The sequence below is a fragment of the Eschscholzia californica genome, unplaced genomic scaffold (genome assembly GCF_041429995.1).
Source record: "Eschscholzia californica isolate CP2 unplaced genomic scaffold, dmEscCali1.0.p SCAF_1, whole genome shotgun sequence".
Taxonomy (NCBI): Eukaryota; Viridiplantae; Streptophyta; class Magnoliopsida; order Ranunculales; family Papaveraceae; genus Eschscholzia; species Eschscholzia californica.
Window position 1 is genome coordinate 1858686 of NW_028238198.1, and position 17354 is coordinate 1876039.

At 36.2% G+C, this 17354-nt stretch overlaps 2 protein-coding genes and 1 pseudogene across 4 annotated transcripts; all 3 read left to right on the forward strand.

The window, feature by feature from the left end:
- The first annotated feature begins 834 nt into the window (after positions 1-834).
- Positions 835-2653, forward strand: LOC147563081 (uncharacterized). Its single transcript, XM_086634433.1, has 2 exons — positions 835-1771; positions 1849-2653. The coding sequence occupies exons 1-2, from the start codon at positions 1486-1488 to the stop codon at positions 2424-2426; spliced, it is 864 nt and encodes a 287-aa protein (XP_086490559.1). The 5' UTR covers positions 835-1485; the 3' UTR covers positions 2427-2653.
- Positions 2654-7408: 4755 nt separating this feature from the next.
- On the forward strand, positions 7409-10370 carry LOC147563082 (putative inactive receptor kinase At1g27190 pseudogene; annotated as a pseudogene). Of its 2 annotated transcripts, none has more exons than XR_015223369.1 (2): positions 7409-9540; positions 10034-10370. The product of XR_015223369.1 is annotated as a putative inactive receptor kinase At1g27190 pseudogene, transcript variant X1 (transcript). The 2 variants fall into 2 exon arrangements; XR_015223370.1 differs by having other exon boundaries at positions 7409-9517.
- Positions 10034-13997, forward strand: LOC147563083 (uncharacterized). Its single transcript, XM_086634446.1, has 4 exons — positions 10034-11546; positions 11626-12930; positions 13032-13241; positions 13744-13997. Exons 1-3 carry the CDS (start codon positions 10754-10756, stop codon positions 13238-13240), a joined length of 2307 nt encoding a protein of 768 aa, XP_086490572.1. The 5' UTR covers positions 10034-10753; the 3' UTR covers position 13241; positions 13744-13997.
- Positions 13998-17354: the final 3357 nt, after the last annotated feature.

The following is a 17354-nucleotide window of genomic DNA, read 5'->3' on the forward strand; positions in this document are numbered from 1 at the left end:
ATTAAGACTTGTTTTTTTGGGTCCTAATAACATATGTTATGGTATAAGTTTATCTCACTTTAAAACCTAATTGGATTCGTGAAAATTAACCCAAACTTGTTAACTGGCCACCTGCTCTTTCAACAGGTTTACGATTATTCTAACATATCTCGGTTATAAATGGTCTGACTCACGATTTTGTAGGGTTTTTTTCTTATTTAATTTCGTATAAAATGCAATTTAAAAACTTGAGAGATCACATAATAACAGGGGCGGAACTATGTGGAGACCAGGGTGGGCAGTTGCCCGCCCTGATCTCCACATATACAAGTTAGACTACCACTCTCTACAACAGTTTGCTTTAGCTTTGCTGGTGGAGTTTGCATGCTTCCAACCGAAAGACATGAGTTTAAATCTCACGGACTGCCTCCTTTCTCTTTTTCTTTTTTCATTTTCATTTTGGTTCCAACTCTCACTCTGCTTTATAAACTTTAGGCTTGCCCGACCACGCATGGGATCTTGGTTCCGCCCCTGCATAATAAGTTCTTAAACCATGAGTTAACATGTGATATATGAATGACAAGGATGTTTCGTTGTATCTAATCTTATGTTTATCTATTCATGTGTCTAATTAACTTGAACCATATATTGTTTCAAAATTTATTTCAATTTCTATATCAAATTAGATTTGTAAAAAATTTGTTATTATGACAAGGATGTTTCGTTGTATCTTTCATAAAAAAAATTAGATTTGTAAATATTTTATTATTCATTTTATCATAATTCAAATGTGGTTCATGCAAAATATCTGAAGCTAGGATACCTTATATTCCCAGCCCGATAGCCTTGTTTATTGTAGTTGCATGCTCGACAGTTCAATCTGACTTGGAGTTAGCCCAAATCGGCAGTCCAGTCGTTCTTTGTAGTCCTATCGTTATTTATGGTTTCCCATTCTTAGAGTATTAGAACCCTTAATAAAAAACATGTGACAGAGCAAACGGAAATCTTAGTGCGAATTTAGCGTAAATTGAAGTTGAACGACGGACACTCATCTCGTTTCATGGAGAGAAAGAAAGCAGCGTGAATCCAACCGGGAGATTAAAATTTGAGCCAACTTAGACACACCACTATTTGGGTTGATTGGTCATTTTCTATAAAATAATGTAGAAAGTTCCCTTAGAAAAAGCAACCAAAAAACTACTCTTTCAATCCATTTAAATACACAAAGACCAACACAAAAACCCTATCCCTTCACAATTTCAACCCTCTTCCACCCTTTCACTTCCCCCAAATCCCACATCTCATTTTCTTCCTCTCATTTCCAATCCAATTTCTTCCCCAAACACTCACTGACTTTCCCCACGTTTGTTTCGATTAATGTAAGAGCTCAAACTGTACGGCCTCTCAAAACCCCCCAAAGATAGAGAATTCTAGAGAGAGAGAGAGAGAGAGTTGATTGATTATAAATTCTCCCTCTTCAATCTCAAGAGACTCTCAAAATTAATCATGTCTCGAAATTGTTCGCAGTGCGGAAGCAACGGCCACAACTCACGAACTTGCGGGGGCGATTTCAATGGAAAATTCGTCGTTGATACTAACGGAGCTACCGATTCAAACACCGGTTTCATGCTCTTCGGTGTTCGTGTCACTGAAGGTTCAAATTCTATGAGGAAATGTGTGAGTATGAACAATCTTACTCAATATAAACAACCTAATCCTGATGTTTCATCTGGTTATGCTTCCGATGACGTCGTTCATACTTCCGATGGTTCCATCCGTGATCGCAAAAGAGGTACCTACCTACCTACCAGATCTACAATCTTTCCCTCTCTAGAACTTTCTCTCTCTAACTTTTTGTAATGATTTCAGGAGTTCCATGGACAGAAGAAGAACATCGATTGTTTTTGTTAGGTTTACAGAAAGTAGGTAAAGGAGATTGGAGAGGAATTTCAAGAAATTTTGTTAAAACAAGAACACCAACACAAGTAGCAAGTCACGCACAGAAATATTTTCTCCGACGAAGTAATCTCAATCGTCGTCGTCGGAGATCTAGTTTATTCGATATTACTACTGAACTTGATAATCATCACCATCATCAATTTCCTTCATCATCAATTCCACCTCCTTTTCAATTAAATCTAGGAATCTCCATGAATACTTCATCAAATCTCACCGGTTTAACTAATTCACAGATGAATATTGTTTCATCGATTCCGCCAGCTTCAAGAATGAAAGATCTAACTTTAGATTCAAAATTTCACACGGATTTGTCGTTGAATCTGGCTACTACTACTACTTCAACTGATCATCATCATCATCATCAGAAGATGTCAATCTCGTCATCTTCGTCGTCATCATCATCGTCAAGGCATTCAGGTTATCAAGTTACTAATAATTTCAGTAATGGTGGTGATATTGATTTGAATAATGTTATTAGTGTGGCTTAAGATGGTGTAAAAATGACAGAGGAGAGAGAGAGAGATCCGATTAATTAGTGGTTAATCATGATTAGGATGTTGGTTAATCTATTTTTGACTCCTCTCCTTGAATAATTATTTATATTAACTAGTTAGTCCTCCTTGGACTTTGAGAGAATTAGAATTGAGTTACTTGACTGTTGACTTAGTTAGACTTTTGTCCTCTTAAGAATAATGAAATTTTGTATTCTAACAAATATCAAAATGCAACTACCCGTTTAGATGTTTTTTTCCTTCCCTTAACTTTAGTTACTGATTCCGTACTACTAAAATTTCAGCAAAAATTCTATTCATTCCTCCATTTGGTCCCTCCTCCAGCCCTCTGCCTAATGTGGTGACATATCATTTGTTCCACGCTCAAGTGATATGTCGTCACATCAAGTGGAGGCTGGCGGAAGGACCAAATGGAGAAATGAATATAATTTCTCAAATTTCAGTGCAATGCTGATTGAATCTCGGAAAAAATAGTAACCACGCACAACAAGAGTGGATCGCCCTCACTAGAAAGAATGAGCTTTGATAGATGTTAGAAATAAATACATCAACCAAGTGGATCTAATTAAAAAAGAAGTGGACCTTAATTTGTTGGGGCACCCTGAAAGATACCTAGTATGACAGCAGACATGGCAACCCATAAGGTGCCAATAAGTTAGTTAAAGGGAGTGACATCCTGACTTGGCCATACGGAAGACTGCCATGAAATGAGATGAACCATGTGCATTGAAGTCTAATCGAACCAAAAGTTGTAGATGTTATTTCACTCACTCAGGTTGTCGGAGCAGAATTTAGAAAAAAGAAAACTTTGAACCGTCCAACCACTTACTTCGGTTGAGATTTTGCCAGGATTGTTATAAGCAAACAATCATTTTTTAACAAATAGATCAGGTGTCACGTTTGAAAAGAAATCTCTTACAAACGGTGACAAACAAATGAAAGTTTCGGATTCTTGTGTGCAATTTTATTGAGACTTCATTTAACTAAAATCTAACATATAAGTTTTTACCAAATACTAAGTAAATACATGTCAGATTTTGTTAGATATGTATAAGTGACACCTCAATTATGCAAAAATCTGTACACATCGCACTTCTGTTTTATATCTTATTCAAATATCAAGAAACAAAGGACCAATAGTGTTATTGCAACAAAAAAAAAAACAATATTGGTATAATGGGTTAATGATCTATTTTCTTTATATGTGAGGAGACATGTACTCAATAAGGATGTAAGCCAAGAAGAAATCTTCATTGTGGTTCATAAAAAGAAGAACAAGAAAAGAGATGTGGTTGTGGGTATGGCCTATCCTGTCTAATCTCTGTGCTAAGAGAGATGGTGATCAATTGGTACTGTCATGGTGGCCCCAGAAGTTTACATCTGAAAAAGAGAGAAGGAGTGAGAGAGAATTTTGGTTCAGTTTGGTAAAATCGTGATGGAGAGATGGACACAATTTACTTAAAGTTGAGATCTAAAGAAAAAGGGTTATTTCCCTAATGGCCCCCTACTTTGTGACCAGCTTCCCGCCTGGCCCCCTACTTTACAAGAAATACCCATATGGCCCCCTTCCGTTATAACACCGTCACTCTCTCTCCTCCATCATGTTTTCTCTCTCTGCCAACTCACGCCACATCATCCGTTACGCCACCTCATCACCTTCTCCGGCATAGGTCGCCGGCCGGCCAAATTTCCGGCCGGCGACCTTCAATTTTTTTTTCTCTCTCTAAAAAAAAAAAAAATTTTTTTTAAAAATTTCCTCTCACATCTCTCTCTCTAAACTCCGGCGAAGGGGACCAGGTCTGTTCATCACGAACAGCTCCGGCGAAGGGAAACCCCCTTCGCCGGAGTTTAGAGAGAGAGAGATGTGAGAGGAAATTAAAAAAAAAAATTTTTTTTTTTAGAGAGAGAGAAAAAAATTGAAGGTCGCCGGCCGGAAATTTGGCCGGCCGGCGACCTCTGCCGGAGAAGGTGATGAGGTGGCGTAACAGATGATGTGGCGTGAGTTGGCAGAAAGAGAAAACATGATGGAGGAGAGAGAGTGACGGTGTTATAACGGAAGGGGGCCATATGGGTATTTCTTGTAAAGTAGGGGGCCAGGCGGGAAGCTGGTCACAAAGTAGGGGGCCATTAGGGAAATAACCCAAAGAAAAACATATCAATGAAATGGTATCTGGAGACCAAGTATACTATTGGTTCAAATTATGCCACACAAACACAATTATCCCTATAAATGAAAAATTTTCAGTCATTCTTCAAAAAAAAAAAATCTCTTTATCAAATTTGATCTAATAAATATATCAAGTTCCCAAGTGGAATAGTAGATTTACATGCTTCTAACCTTCAAAATTGTCAGGCAGCCTTTGGTGCAGCGGTTGGACACCCCTCTTAAGCCCATAAAGTTGTCGGATCGAATTTCGGTGGAAGCAGTTTGTCATCAAGATTTATCCAATGTAATTTGGGTTATAAATAAAGTAAATAATAATATAATATTTTGTTGGACTTTAGGCCTTTTTTTTTTGTTAGGCTTAAGGTCTCTTTCATTCGTGGTTTAAATATTAGGCGCTTATCGTGCTTATTACATCTTCATGATGCATCAATGTCTTGTGACGACTAAGGTAGATCGTACTCGAATTCTCAAAAAGAAAAACATTTAAATTAAAATTTAAGGGTTCATTATGCAAAAGATCAACAATTAACATCATCTAATTATATTTCTAAGCATTTTTTTCTGCACAAATGTTTGCCTCTTTAGTGTCTTAACGTTATAAAATCCAATGACATTCTCTCAATTTGTTTAGGTTAAGATTCTTGTCTCCATTTAAGGTGTTATACATCTCTTTACCAAAATGGTAAGGCCGCACGGGCTTATTGTTTTTCAGTCGTGTGAAGTTCCTACTTAACTTTTGGATCAACCATTATAACACTACCCATGAATAAACCTAAGTTAGACTGATATTTTATGGCCCTAATGGGACATGTCACACAATATCAACAAGTATTTTTTACATCTGTGAGGCGCGATAGTATCGAAATTTGAAGAAGTACTCATGTTGCACAAATAAAACTTGTAAAAAGACATGACTAGAGTTCCTATAGGTTGTTTAAGTAGCTATAGTAAAGAAGGGAAACTCTGAAACAGGGTTGGCCCTGAGCATAAGCGAATCAAGCGGCCGCCTAGGACCCCCAAATTTAGAAGGCCCTCCATTTATATAACATTTATATACATTTATAGTATTGGTATATGTATTTTTTTTATACACACAAGTATCAAATTTGTTTGGGGAGTAGAATTGGTAGAGTAGGTGGTTAGAACTAAGGTCTAAGGTCCTACTCCTATGAGATAAATAACTTTATAAATAATTTTTTTCCTTTTAAAAGAACAAATGTTTGAAAACCGTACTAATGTGTAGTTCGTTTAGCGAAACTAATTAAAGCTAAAGTGGTGAACACACTCCAATTCATAGAAAGTTTAAAAGACAAAAACAAAATCATACAAAGGCCAAGATTAATATATGGTGTAGGGGCCCGTCGATATGTTCGCCTAAGACCTTCCAAAAGTCAGGGTCGGTACTACTCTTAAAACACAACAATTATTTTGCGATCATGCAAGAACGTAGCCACATTTTACTAGTATAACCCTAAGTAGTATTTTTGTGCAAGATCATGTTTGATGACTAAAGATTATCCGTTACCAAACTCTTGAATTAGGTTAAATATTTGATTTTGATGGTTGGTTACCTTCCCGCCAGAACATTAAGCCTCTCTATTCCCGCGCTCTTTCTCTGCCCTCTATTGCTCCCGCGTCTCCGGGACTCTGCGTACGCGCCATCACAAGTAGTGGTTTTGTGGGCCTATATGTTAGGCCTGGCTAAGCCCACGCGCAGAACAAACTTTCTCGGATCATTTCTCAAAAGGCCCAAGCCCGTGATCTAATGGACTTGTTTATTGGGAATTTGGGATAGGAAAAATATATTCGGCACCAACGGTTTAAAACCCCCCAAATGAATTGATCCTAGTTTTGGTAAACCAACTTACCAACATCTTCTATCCCATCCCCACTTTGGGATGATGAAGAAGAAAGTCAAAAGAAAGGAAACAAAGAGAAAAGAAGGAGATTTTCAAAGAGAGAGTCTAAATGGAATTAGATAAACATTTCCCGATGAAGACAAAATAGGTACATTGTCGACATGCAATACAACCAAAAACTCTCACATTAATTCTCTACTATGAGTCTATGATGGACCATCACATGGTGGTTTTGCGTTTTTAGGAGCTCATACTGTGAAACGAAAGCCAATCCTTAATTTAGTCATTGAGAATACTAAATTTACTACTAGAACTCGTTTTCAAGTTCAAACAATTTTTCTTTACAATCTTTTATTTGGATTGATTCTTGACAACAACATTGAACTCATGAGTTTTATCAACCTTATAGTTCTTCAACAATTTTTTTTTAAGTCCCACCTATATTTCCATTAGTCTCGATATCTCTCACTCCATCACTCTAATTACGTAGCAAATAAATACTAATTTATCCATTTTCACATCTATATTTCAAAAACATATCGTTTTACATATGTCTGAAGGATATCATTTTAAAATTTAATGATATAAACGGATAATAAAACGTTGGACACTAACATTTTTTTTTTTTTTTTTTTGTTAAAGGCATTGGACACTAACATGCTAAATTTTAAACAATTTGTAACATAAGAAATGCTATTTGATCTAATAATGGGAGGGACCGTGAGACAATTACTAGTGTGGACAGCTACCATTGAAAGAGACATGTCAATTCAAAGAATTGACCATAAGTTGAACTCCAGTCTTCCTCATTGACAAAAATCCAAATAAATCATAAGGATCTTTTATTAGTACCAGTAAACTTCATATAAAGCCAAATATTAGTGATTAGTCAACTCTTAAAAGCACTAATCTTACTTTTAATCTTCACTTTACTACTACTCATTCTCTCGGTGCGTTTAATGGACATCAGTTAATACAAACTACTGTAATCTCTCTCTCTAAGTTTGATTGAAGTCAATGCTCTTGAACCTGCAGATTAGCAGATACGAAACCCTAACTAGAAGCACTCAAAAGGCTCGAACTGGAGATCTGAAACACTTTAATCTTCGCCATGAACAGATCAAGAGAGAGAAACAGAGTCTTATCAACCTTCATAGTTTTTCTCCTTCTTGTTTCAGTGATAGCTGAAGAAGATGATTTCAAATGCCTTCAAGGTTTAAAAGATTCACTAACAGATCCTCAAGAGAAGCTAAGTTCGTGGACTTTCTCCAATACTTCCATTGGTTATATTTGTAGATTCGTTGGTGTTTCATGCTGGAACGAAAAAGAAAATCGTCTAATAGGTTTACAACTTCCGTCAATGAATCTTCAAGGTAAAATACCTGATTCACTTAAGTACTGTCGAAGTCTTCAGATTCTTGAACTTTCTGATAATGCTATCTCTGGTACTATTCCTTCTCAAATCTGTCAATGGTTGCCTTATCTTGTTCATTTAGATCTATCCAGAAATGATCTTTCTGGTGAAATTCCTTCTCAACTTGTTAATTGTAAGTATCTTAATACTTTGATTTTGAAAGATAATCGATTATCAGGTTTGATCCCTTGTGAATTATCTAGTCTTAGTCGTTTGAAGAAATTATCAGTAGCTAATAATGATCTATCTGGTCAGATTCCATCATCTTTTTCTGATTTTGATGTAACCGATTTTGATGGGAATAGTGGACTTTGTGGTCAACCACTTGGATCTGATTGTGGTGGAATGAGAAAAAAAAGAAACCTAATTATAGTCATTTCTGCTGCTGTTTTTGGTGCTGCTGTTTCTTTGTTGTTAGGGTTTGCAATTTGGTGGTTCTTCATTAGATCGAATAGTAGTCGTAGTAGAAGAAAGAAAGGAGAAGGAGCTAGTAAAGATGTTAATAGTTGTTTAGCAGAGAAATTTAGGGCTCATAAATTAGATCAGGTTTCTTTGTTTAAGAAGCCATTAGTGAAACTTAAGTTGGTTCATTTAATGGAGGCTACTGATAATTTTGATCCAGAAAACATTATTAGTTCAACTAGAACTGGGACTTCGTATAAGGCTGTTTTGCCTGATGGATCATCGCTTGTTCTTAAACAGTTGAATAATTGTAAGCTCAATGAGAAGCAATTCAGGTCTGAAATGAATAAATTAGGACAACTTCGGCATCCAAATTTGGTCCCGCTTTTAGGGTTTTGTGTTGTAGAAAATGAGAAGATTTTGGTTTACAAGCACATGCCTAATGGAACTCTGTTATCTAAATTACATGGAATTGGTGATATGAATAGTCAGCATGGTCGATTGGACTGGGTGACTAGGCTTAAAATTGGTATTGGTGCTGCTAGAGGACTTGCTTGGCTTCATCATGGCTGTTCGGAGCCGTTCCTCCACCAAAGCATTAGCTGTAATGTGGTTCTTGTCGATGAAGATTTTGATGCTAGGGTAACAGATTTTGCACTTCCTAAGCTATTGACCTCTCCTAATTCTCGTGACAGCACTTTTAACCATGGAGATTTTGGAGAGTTTGGTTATGTGGCTCCTGAGTACTCGAGCACCATGGTTGCATCTCTAAAAGGAGATGTATTTGCTTTTGGGGTAGTGCTTCTTGAATTGGTGACTGGGCAGAAACCTCTTGAAGTTAATAACGCCGACGAAGGATTCAAGGGTAACCTAATAGATTGGGTGAACCGGCTCTCCAGCTCTGGTAGAATAAAGGATGCCATTGATAAATCTATCTGGGAAACGGGGTTCGATGAAGAAATCTTGAAGTTTCTTAGGGTTGCTTGTACTTGTGCGGCTTCTAGGCCAAAGGACAGGCCATCTATGTACCAGGTTTACCAGTCATTAAGGACCATTAGTGAGAATCACGATTTCTCTGAACAGTTTGACGAGTTTCCGCTGATTTTCGGCAAAGAACACGGTAATCATCCAGAGTAGACCCAGTGAGAAAATGGGACAAATCGATGAGCATGTAAAGCATTTGGAGTTCAGCAATTTCGCACCATATATCATCTCTGTATCTCAAGTTAAGTTCCGCAACTTTCTTAAGTGAGTGGTATGATTTTCATTTTACTTGATTTACGTATTTCTATTACAATTTTCTTTGTTCTTTTTCCGTAGTATTTTGCACCCAGCAGGATATGTTATTCTGTTTATACAGATAAAAGAGTCCTCTTAGGGTTCTTTGACGTTTGTAGTATTGTATCTGTGAAAAGATTTAGAGAAGTCCAGTTTGAAGATTACACTATGAGGTTACAATGTACTTTATGTAGAATTACGAGATTCACTTGTCGGTTGAATCATTAAATGAAATTAGTTCTTATTTTAACATGAACCTGCTCTTATTAGTTTTTTTCATTTATGGATTATGATTTAACCGTTGATCTTTCATCATCAACCCCTGTATTGTGATTAAAAACTTAAGACCCTACTATGTTTGTGGACGAAATTCGCCACATAAAAATCACCACACATCATTATTCCAGTGCGTCAGACTATTGGCTTACACTACGATCAATGTCGGTTCTCTGGCGTTCAATAGTTAGAGTGGAGCTCAGAGGAGATATTTTCCTCCTTTTTGATGTCACCAATAAGGGAGTCATTAGATTAGAAATTTCCATGGCTATGCGCACAAACTGCAGGATTGCTTCGTTCTGAGCTACACGCGAGTCCGATATGGAGTTAGGATCGATTTCAACTTAGCAATCGCTTTGGTGGACTGACAATGTTAATGCTTCTTGTAAGTTGTAATAGATAATCATTATGTGATAAATCATATAAGTTTTTTTTTTGCATAAAGATAAATCATATAAGTTTATCTCTTTTAGTTTCATACTTTTGATGAAATAGTACTGTTTACCCAAAATAAGAAAAGAAAAGTAATAATTGCATGATGGGCCGTTATTTTAGGTATTTCCCCCAAGGAAGATCCCCTAATTTCTATTAATAACCAAGTTGACTACAGAACCTAACTTTTGGAAATTTGGATTAGACCTCTCTCTCTCCCTCTCCACCTGTCTCCCTTTCTCTATCCTCCTCTTTCCCCCATTTTCCTCAGAAAGAAAGCAAGAGAAAGAAGACGGAGATGAGAGATAGACAGATCATGATCTGTGTTGAGTTGTTCTACCTGCACAGGTCATGACCTTCAATCTCATCCTTCTTCTACATCATTAATTTCAATAACCCAAAGAAGAAAAGAACCGAAAACTTTTGATAATTCAGTTTTGTAATCTGGAATTTCTCTATATCTCATTCTCTGGAGATGGCACCGAGTTCGTCAGATCAACTAGTTGATCAAAAGCTCGAAGATCATGGCAGAAATAAAGAACAACAACAGCGCAGAAAAATCCCACAATTTGTGTTATACTTCATGGCTCTTTTAATGGTCCAATTTCTAATTTACATTGTTCTTCAATGGATTGTTATAATTGTGATGTTTCTCAATGGTGTTGTAGCTTTCATTGCTAACGAATTTGCTCGTTTTTTCAACTTGAGAATCCCTTGTTTCCTTTGCACTAGGATCGATCATGTTCTTCTTCGAAGAAATTTGTATTACAATGATTCCATCTGTGAAGATCACAGGAAAGAAGTTTCATCCTTGGTCTTCTGCCACATTCATCGAAGACTCTCTGACATCCGGTTCATGTGCGAAAGATGTTTCTTGTCATTCACCACCGAAAGCAAGACCCATTCTGGTTTGAGTGATGATTCTCAGGTCGGAATTTTGGGTTCTAAATCTGAACTCTCTCATTTGAGATTACCCATTGGAGGAAAGGGAAGATTATTGCAGAATGGAAAGAATACCTTCCCTGGGTGTTCTTGTTGTGGACAGCCTCAAGGAGTCACATTATCATCCTTAGAAGAACTCGATCAGAATTCGTTACTTAACGACAATGAATTTCCTCGAGCTCCTACTCCTTCTCCTCGAGGATCAGTCTCTGCGAAAAATGACGAGTTGCGTGCTTTTGATCCAATACGTCAGATATTGTCAGACACAGAGTCGGAAATTCCAGATGAAGAATATGGATCAAATGCTTTGACCAGGGACAATCAAGGTGAGCTTTTGAAATTTGATCATATTTTAGTTTTTAATTTTCATAGCTTTTATGCATTCAGATGATTTATTTTTAACAGGTAAGGAGGACATGAAAGCTGCCACTGTTCCATTACTTCCAGATTGTGAAGATTTAAATGAAGAATCCTCCAAAACTCCTACTTCTATGAAGACAACAAATAGGTTTTCTGTTTACCCTTTTACTGATACCACTACAACTAGCTCTAAATGGCCTCCTAAGATTCCAAGAAGATCACCAACCGAAAAATCAGATTCGGGAACTGAATCTGTAGATGGAAATAGTGCAAGTGAAGCAGATTCTGAGTCGATTTTGCATCATTTGAAGAGACAAGTACGTTTAGATCGAAAAACACTGATAGATATGTACATGGAATTAGACGAAGAAAGAAGTTCTTCTGCCGTGGCTGTGAACCATGCAATGGCCATGATCACCAGGTTGCAAGCAGAGAAGGCAGCAATTCAAATGGAGGCTTTACAGTACCAAAGAATAATGGAGGAGCAAGCAGAATATGATCAAGAATCACTTCAAATCTTGAAAGATCTTCTTAGTAAAAGAGAGGAGGAAATCAAGAATTTGGAAATAGAGTTGAGATCTTACAGAGAATCTTCAGGCGATCATCGTATTGAGGGACACAAATCTTTCGCCGATGATTACCAACATTTGAGTCCTAGACTTAACTCACCCAGTATTCGAAATAGTAAGGGGTATAAAAGATTGGCTACTGAGGATAGCCAAGATTTGAGTCCTAGACTAAATTCGCCTACTAGTCGAAATACTGAGGGATATAAGGCATTGGGGAATGAGGATCACCAAGATTTGAGTCCTAGACTTAACTCGCCTACTATTCGAAACACTGAGGGATATAAAGCGTTGGCAAATGAGGATCACCAAGATTTGAGTCCTAGACTTAATTCCCCTACTAGTAGAAATACTGAGGGATATAAGGCGCCAGGGAATAAGGATCACCAAGATTTGGGTCCTAGACTTACATCGTCTACTAGTCTAAATATTGAGGGATATAACGCGTCAGGGAAGAAGGATTACCAAGATTTGAGTCCTAGACTTAGATTGTCTACTAGTCTAAATATCGGGGGATATAAGGCGTTGAATAATGATTATGATGATAACCAAGATATGGATCCTACACTTGACTCACCTGCTAGTCGAAAATATGACATCGATATCTCAGAAAATGAGCTTAATCCTTTTCCAATTGGGTCGTCAGAGGTAGAAAGGTCCTTTTTAGACTTCGAAGAAGAGTGGCATTATAGTATGGATCAATTAAGAGTATTAGAAAACAAGATTCAGTCGTCTTCTTTGACTGACCTCCTTCATCCGAACCCATCTAATCTCGAAGATGAAGGTAAAGGTGAAAGATCTGAAATTTCGAACTATTGTCCTTTATCCAGTACAAGTGTCAATAATCATCATTTTCATTTTTTTATCTCATTTTCATGGTGACAGGAGAAGGAAGTAACACCAATAGTAGAAAACCCGTATCTCATCTTTATGAGAAGTTGATGTTGCTTGAAAGAGATCGCGAATTCATAAAGCGTACTCTTCTGTCACTCAAGAAAGGTGACGAAGGAATTCAAGTTCTTAGAGAGATAGCTAAACATCTGCAGGATCTTTGGCGTAATTATAATATGATCTCAGATGGTCTCGGCAAATAAGGTTCTCTTCTCATCCTCTAAATTGTGTCATAATTTCTTAATATGGTTCTGTTTCTGTGCTTTGACCATCCCTCTTTGTGATATCTCTAATAATGTCATCTGTAGTCATTGTGATGCTTATACGAATGTAAGATCGAATCATCCTTTTTTTTCCCAACCATGCCTCCATTGCGAGCCTTATTGGGAGGAGATGAACTATAGAAGTTTCTTGACTAAAACACGAAGAAATCCATCATTTCGATAATATATGGACTTTCTTGTTAGTAACTCTAACTGAGTTTCATACATTGTCCAATGTCCATCCCGTGGATAAGAAGAATATTTGGACGAACTTCTATGTATATAAACATGTCAAATGCATTACCCGTGCTATTTGTTCTTGTATTTTCTTCAACAAATATATATTCAGAATCTATGTATCTTGACATCTTCGAATGTTGAATTTACACAAGGAATTGTAAATGATGCTCAACTTTGAGGTTTGGTATTTTTATTTTGTGCAGACACAAGAGATTCAAACATATGTGCAAATATGCTAAATTAGGTTTAGTACAAGGGAGAGAACGGACACGACAACATAATGCTTCAAAAAGTTTTGCACGCCTTCTTCCTCCTTGTCTTTGGATTCTTCAAAATGGCATTTTTTTTTCCTTTACTACATCCTATTCGGGTTGTTTGTGATGTAAATGCAATGTAACATAAAAGATTTATAATTTTTTCTGAGGCATTCAAAATACATTGGTTAGTTAAAAACAAATGAAGTTCATTTTTATTGTTTTGTGGTGATAAATTGATGAAAAACATTCTTAAAGAGACTTAGTGCACGAACGAAGAATATATAGAGGTATCAATCTTAGTCAAAATATTCTATAATATGTAGTTTAGCTTTCTTTCATGTTCAAGTAAAACGAAATTTGGTCATTCATTAAGTTGGTCTAATTTAACCCCTTACTCTTCCATTTGATTTTCTGATAACATGAAGGTACTTTTCTTTTCCTTTGTAGGGATTAGGCACCTTCTCTAGTGATGGTTTTTAAACTGTTCTGTAGTGATGGTTTTAAACCGCGGGACACTAGAATTCCGAAGCAAACAGCCAAATAGTATCTCGCATTCTCGCTAGTAGCTTGGAACGCTAGTGTGCACAATCCTGTAGCATGTTCTCAATATCTATGATGAAGTCAGGGTGTGTTGTGAAACAATCCGATTTCTGTACAGACGAAGTGTGGTGCCCCAAATTATCCACCCTTTTGGGTGGGCCTAAAATCCCAATCACAGTCTTATTGTTAAAGCACAACATGTTTTATCTTATTTCTAGGTAGAGCAATTGTATTTCAAGAGAAATAAAATTGATGTAAAAATCATTCTTCTTCTTCTGCCTCTTCCTCTTCTTTAGTGGTTCCAACAAAAAAGAAACCTTGACCATATAAAGAGTGGGATATTTATGAATATCATTGTTTCCTTTGAAATTTCAAATAGAACCATTAAGTTTGACATAGAAAACATTATCTAACAAAGACAAAACTAAACTATCATTGGTGGTGGGACTTTGGTCTTTAATCAAGAAATACAATATAGAGATGACCAAAAGAAAAGAAAAGAAAAAAAACAAAACCAACCAATGGCAAAAAGTTTTAGAGATGGTTGTTTAAGCTTGGGTTTTCCTCAAGTAATGCTAAAGAACAAAAAAAATTAGGCCGACATTCGGAAGAAATCTTAGTAACTTGTCGTGATTTACTGTTTTCTGGATCAGAATCATCGAAAGCACGAATGAACATAGTCTACATAGGATTTGTACATAGATATATGCTGTCTGGTTTTCTTGTTCTCTAGCATTTTTCTGTCCTTATATTAAGAAGCTCATCTCTCCCTCTCTCAAAAAAAAGAAGAGAAAAGTAGAGTGACTGCAAAGCAAGTTTCTTTAACTTGTTTACTTCTTGCACTAACACAAAACCAAACAAATATATAAAAAAACAACACTTGTGCATATAACTTACCCTTTTCCCATTGTTAATATTTAAATGAAAATTTTAATACATGCCAGATGCATGATACCCATCTTGAGATTTCATTTCCTGCACAAATACTGATCTATGAAGCTTTCTTTCATGGGGTTGAAGCTTGACCAGGTGGTCTTCTAGAGTTTCCTGCCCTCCTGCAAATTTGATATTTGAAAAAAATAAAAATCACCGACATTTCACAAAAAATAAATACTAACGTGTTTTTTTCCTTTTGATTGTCTGAATTATTCATTAGGATGAGTCAAACATCAAGTGTCAGCCAAAAAACAAACATTCTGAAATTCGAATCAAGTCAATTTCGACCTCAAACGCCACCTACCATTACTTTACTTGCAATTGTAACTCATATAACTTGTCTGACTCAAATAAACTCAAAATAAATTATTCATCTAGACGAGTCAAACATCAATAGTCATCCTAAAAATAAACATTTTGAAATCCGTATCAAGTCAATTCGGACCTCCAATGTCACCTAGGATGACTTCAATTGAAATTGGACTGTTGTGGTTAAATTTTTTTAATTTTTTTTTTTTGATGATATGTTGTGGTTAAATATTATGCGAACTATGAGAATGAGTCATTTAAAACAAAAAAGAGAAAGAAAAGTAAAGATGAGATAAGTAAATTTTTAAATAGGTAAAAGCAATAAAGATGTTCACTACTTCAGCTAATGGTTCCCTAATGAGTTATGACTAAAGTGTCTCATTTCACCCCACCTTTAGTCCCTTTTACTCCTCTTTTTTTTTTGTTAAGAGATCCCTTTTACTCCTCTTGAAATAAGAGAATTAAAGAACTAAAGATTTCATGTCTTTGTTCCTCCAAAGACCAAGTTAATAGAAATGCTACATGTATAGACGGCACGGGCCCGTCCATACATGTAAAGACGGTGCTGGCCCGTCTCTGCATAGTACACCTCTAACATGAGCCCAGGGTCTGACGGGTTTGACTGGATCCATCTCGACATGAGACTGTCTATATGAGGTCCGTATAAAAACTAAATATCGATTAAAACAAGAAACTGGGTATATCTGATAAACGCATAACATACATATTAAACTATTATAAGAAATAATTCGGATACCCTCAAAGATTTTGAAATATTTCAGCGAAAATGACAGAAATATTTTCATTCCCATTCCTACCGAAATTAAAAATTTAATTACTTTCTCTTAACAATGCCTGATCATATAAATTAAATCTCGAAATGTTTCGGCAAAAATGTTTGAAACATTTCTATTTCTATGCCTACCGAAATCTCCACTAAAACCGAAATTTCATCCTTTATTATGGGCTTAGATGAACTAAGTCAATACTCAAGTGATCCTAGAAATAAACTTATATGCCATAATTTAATGTATATATGCACCTGTTGTGAATAGGATCAGGCCCATGAGGAACCTTTCTCTTACTCATAGAATTGGTGTCCAAACCAGCTTCATGAATACCATCACCATGTCTATCTTTTGCTATCACCTCTAAACACTTTGAGTTTCTTCTTGTTAGTTTGTTATCTTCATTTATGAGTCCTCCAACAATCAAAACTCTAACAAAACAAGCCAAAATTATAACACCAAGCAAAGTTGTAAAAATTCGACTTCGACCCATAACTCTTCTCTCTCCTTTGGCTTCTCTTCTAGTACAATTTCACCAAACATGCCTTGTGTTTCCAAAGGACATATAAACAAGAGTAGTAGAGGAAAACCATCTCTCAATAGATATCTATAATGGGTGTATAAGAAGTGGTTGGTTTTCTTTATAGGCCTAAGTGATTCTGTTTCTTTCTGTTTCACTTTTTTTGGAGCTTGAACTTAGAATTTAAGAGGAAAAAGAAGAAGAAAACTTAACAAGTAGGTTTTTGAAGATGATGTGGAGGGAACATTCATTTTTTACTTTATATTTGTATAGATTTGGGTCCATAAAGAGTAAGTTAGAAGCCCTAGTCTCTGTTAGATATGGTGCTTCTCCTTTTGTTGGATCTGTTTACTCTATTCACCAACCAAAGGGACCCAAATATAGTTCTGCCAAAAGTATAATACGAAATTTTCGAATAATAGATTTTTTTTTTACCTTTTTCAAGATTATAGATGTTTTAATTG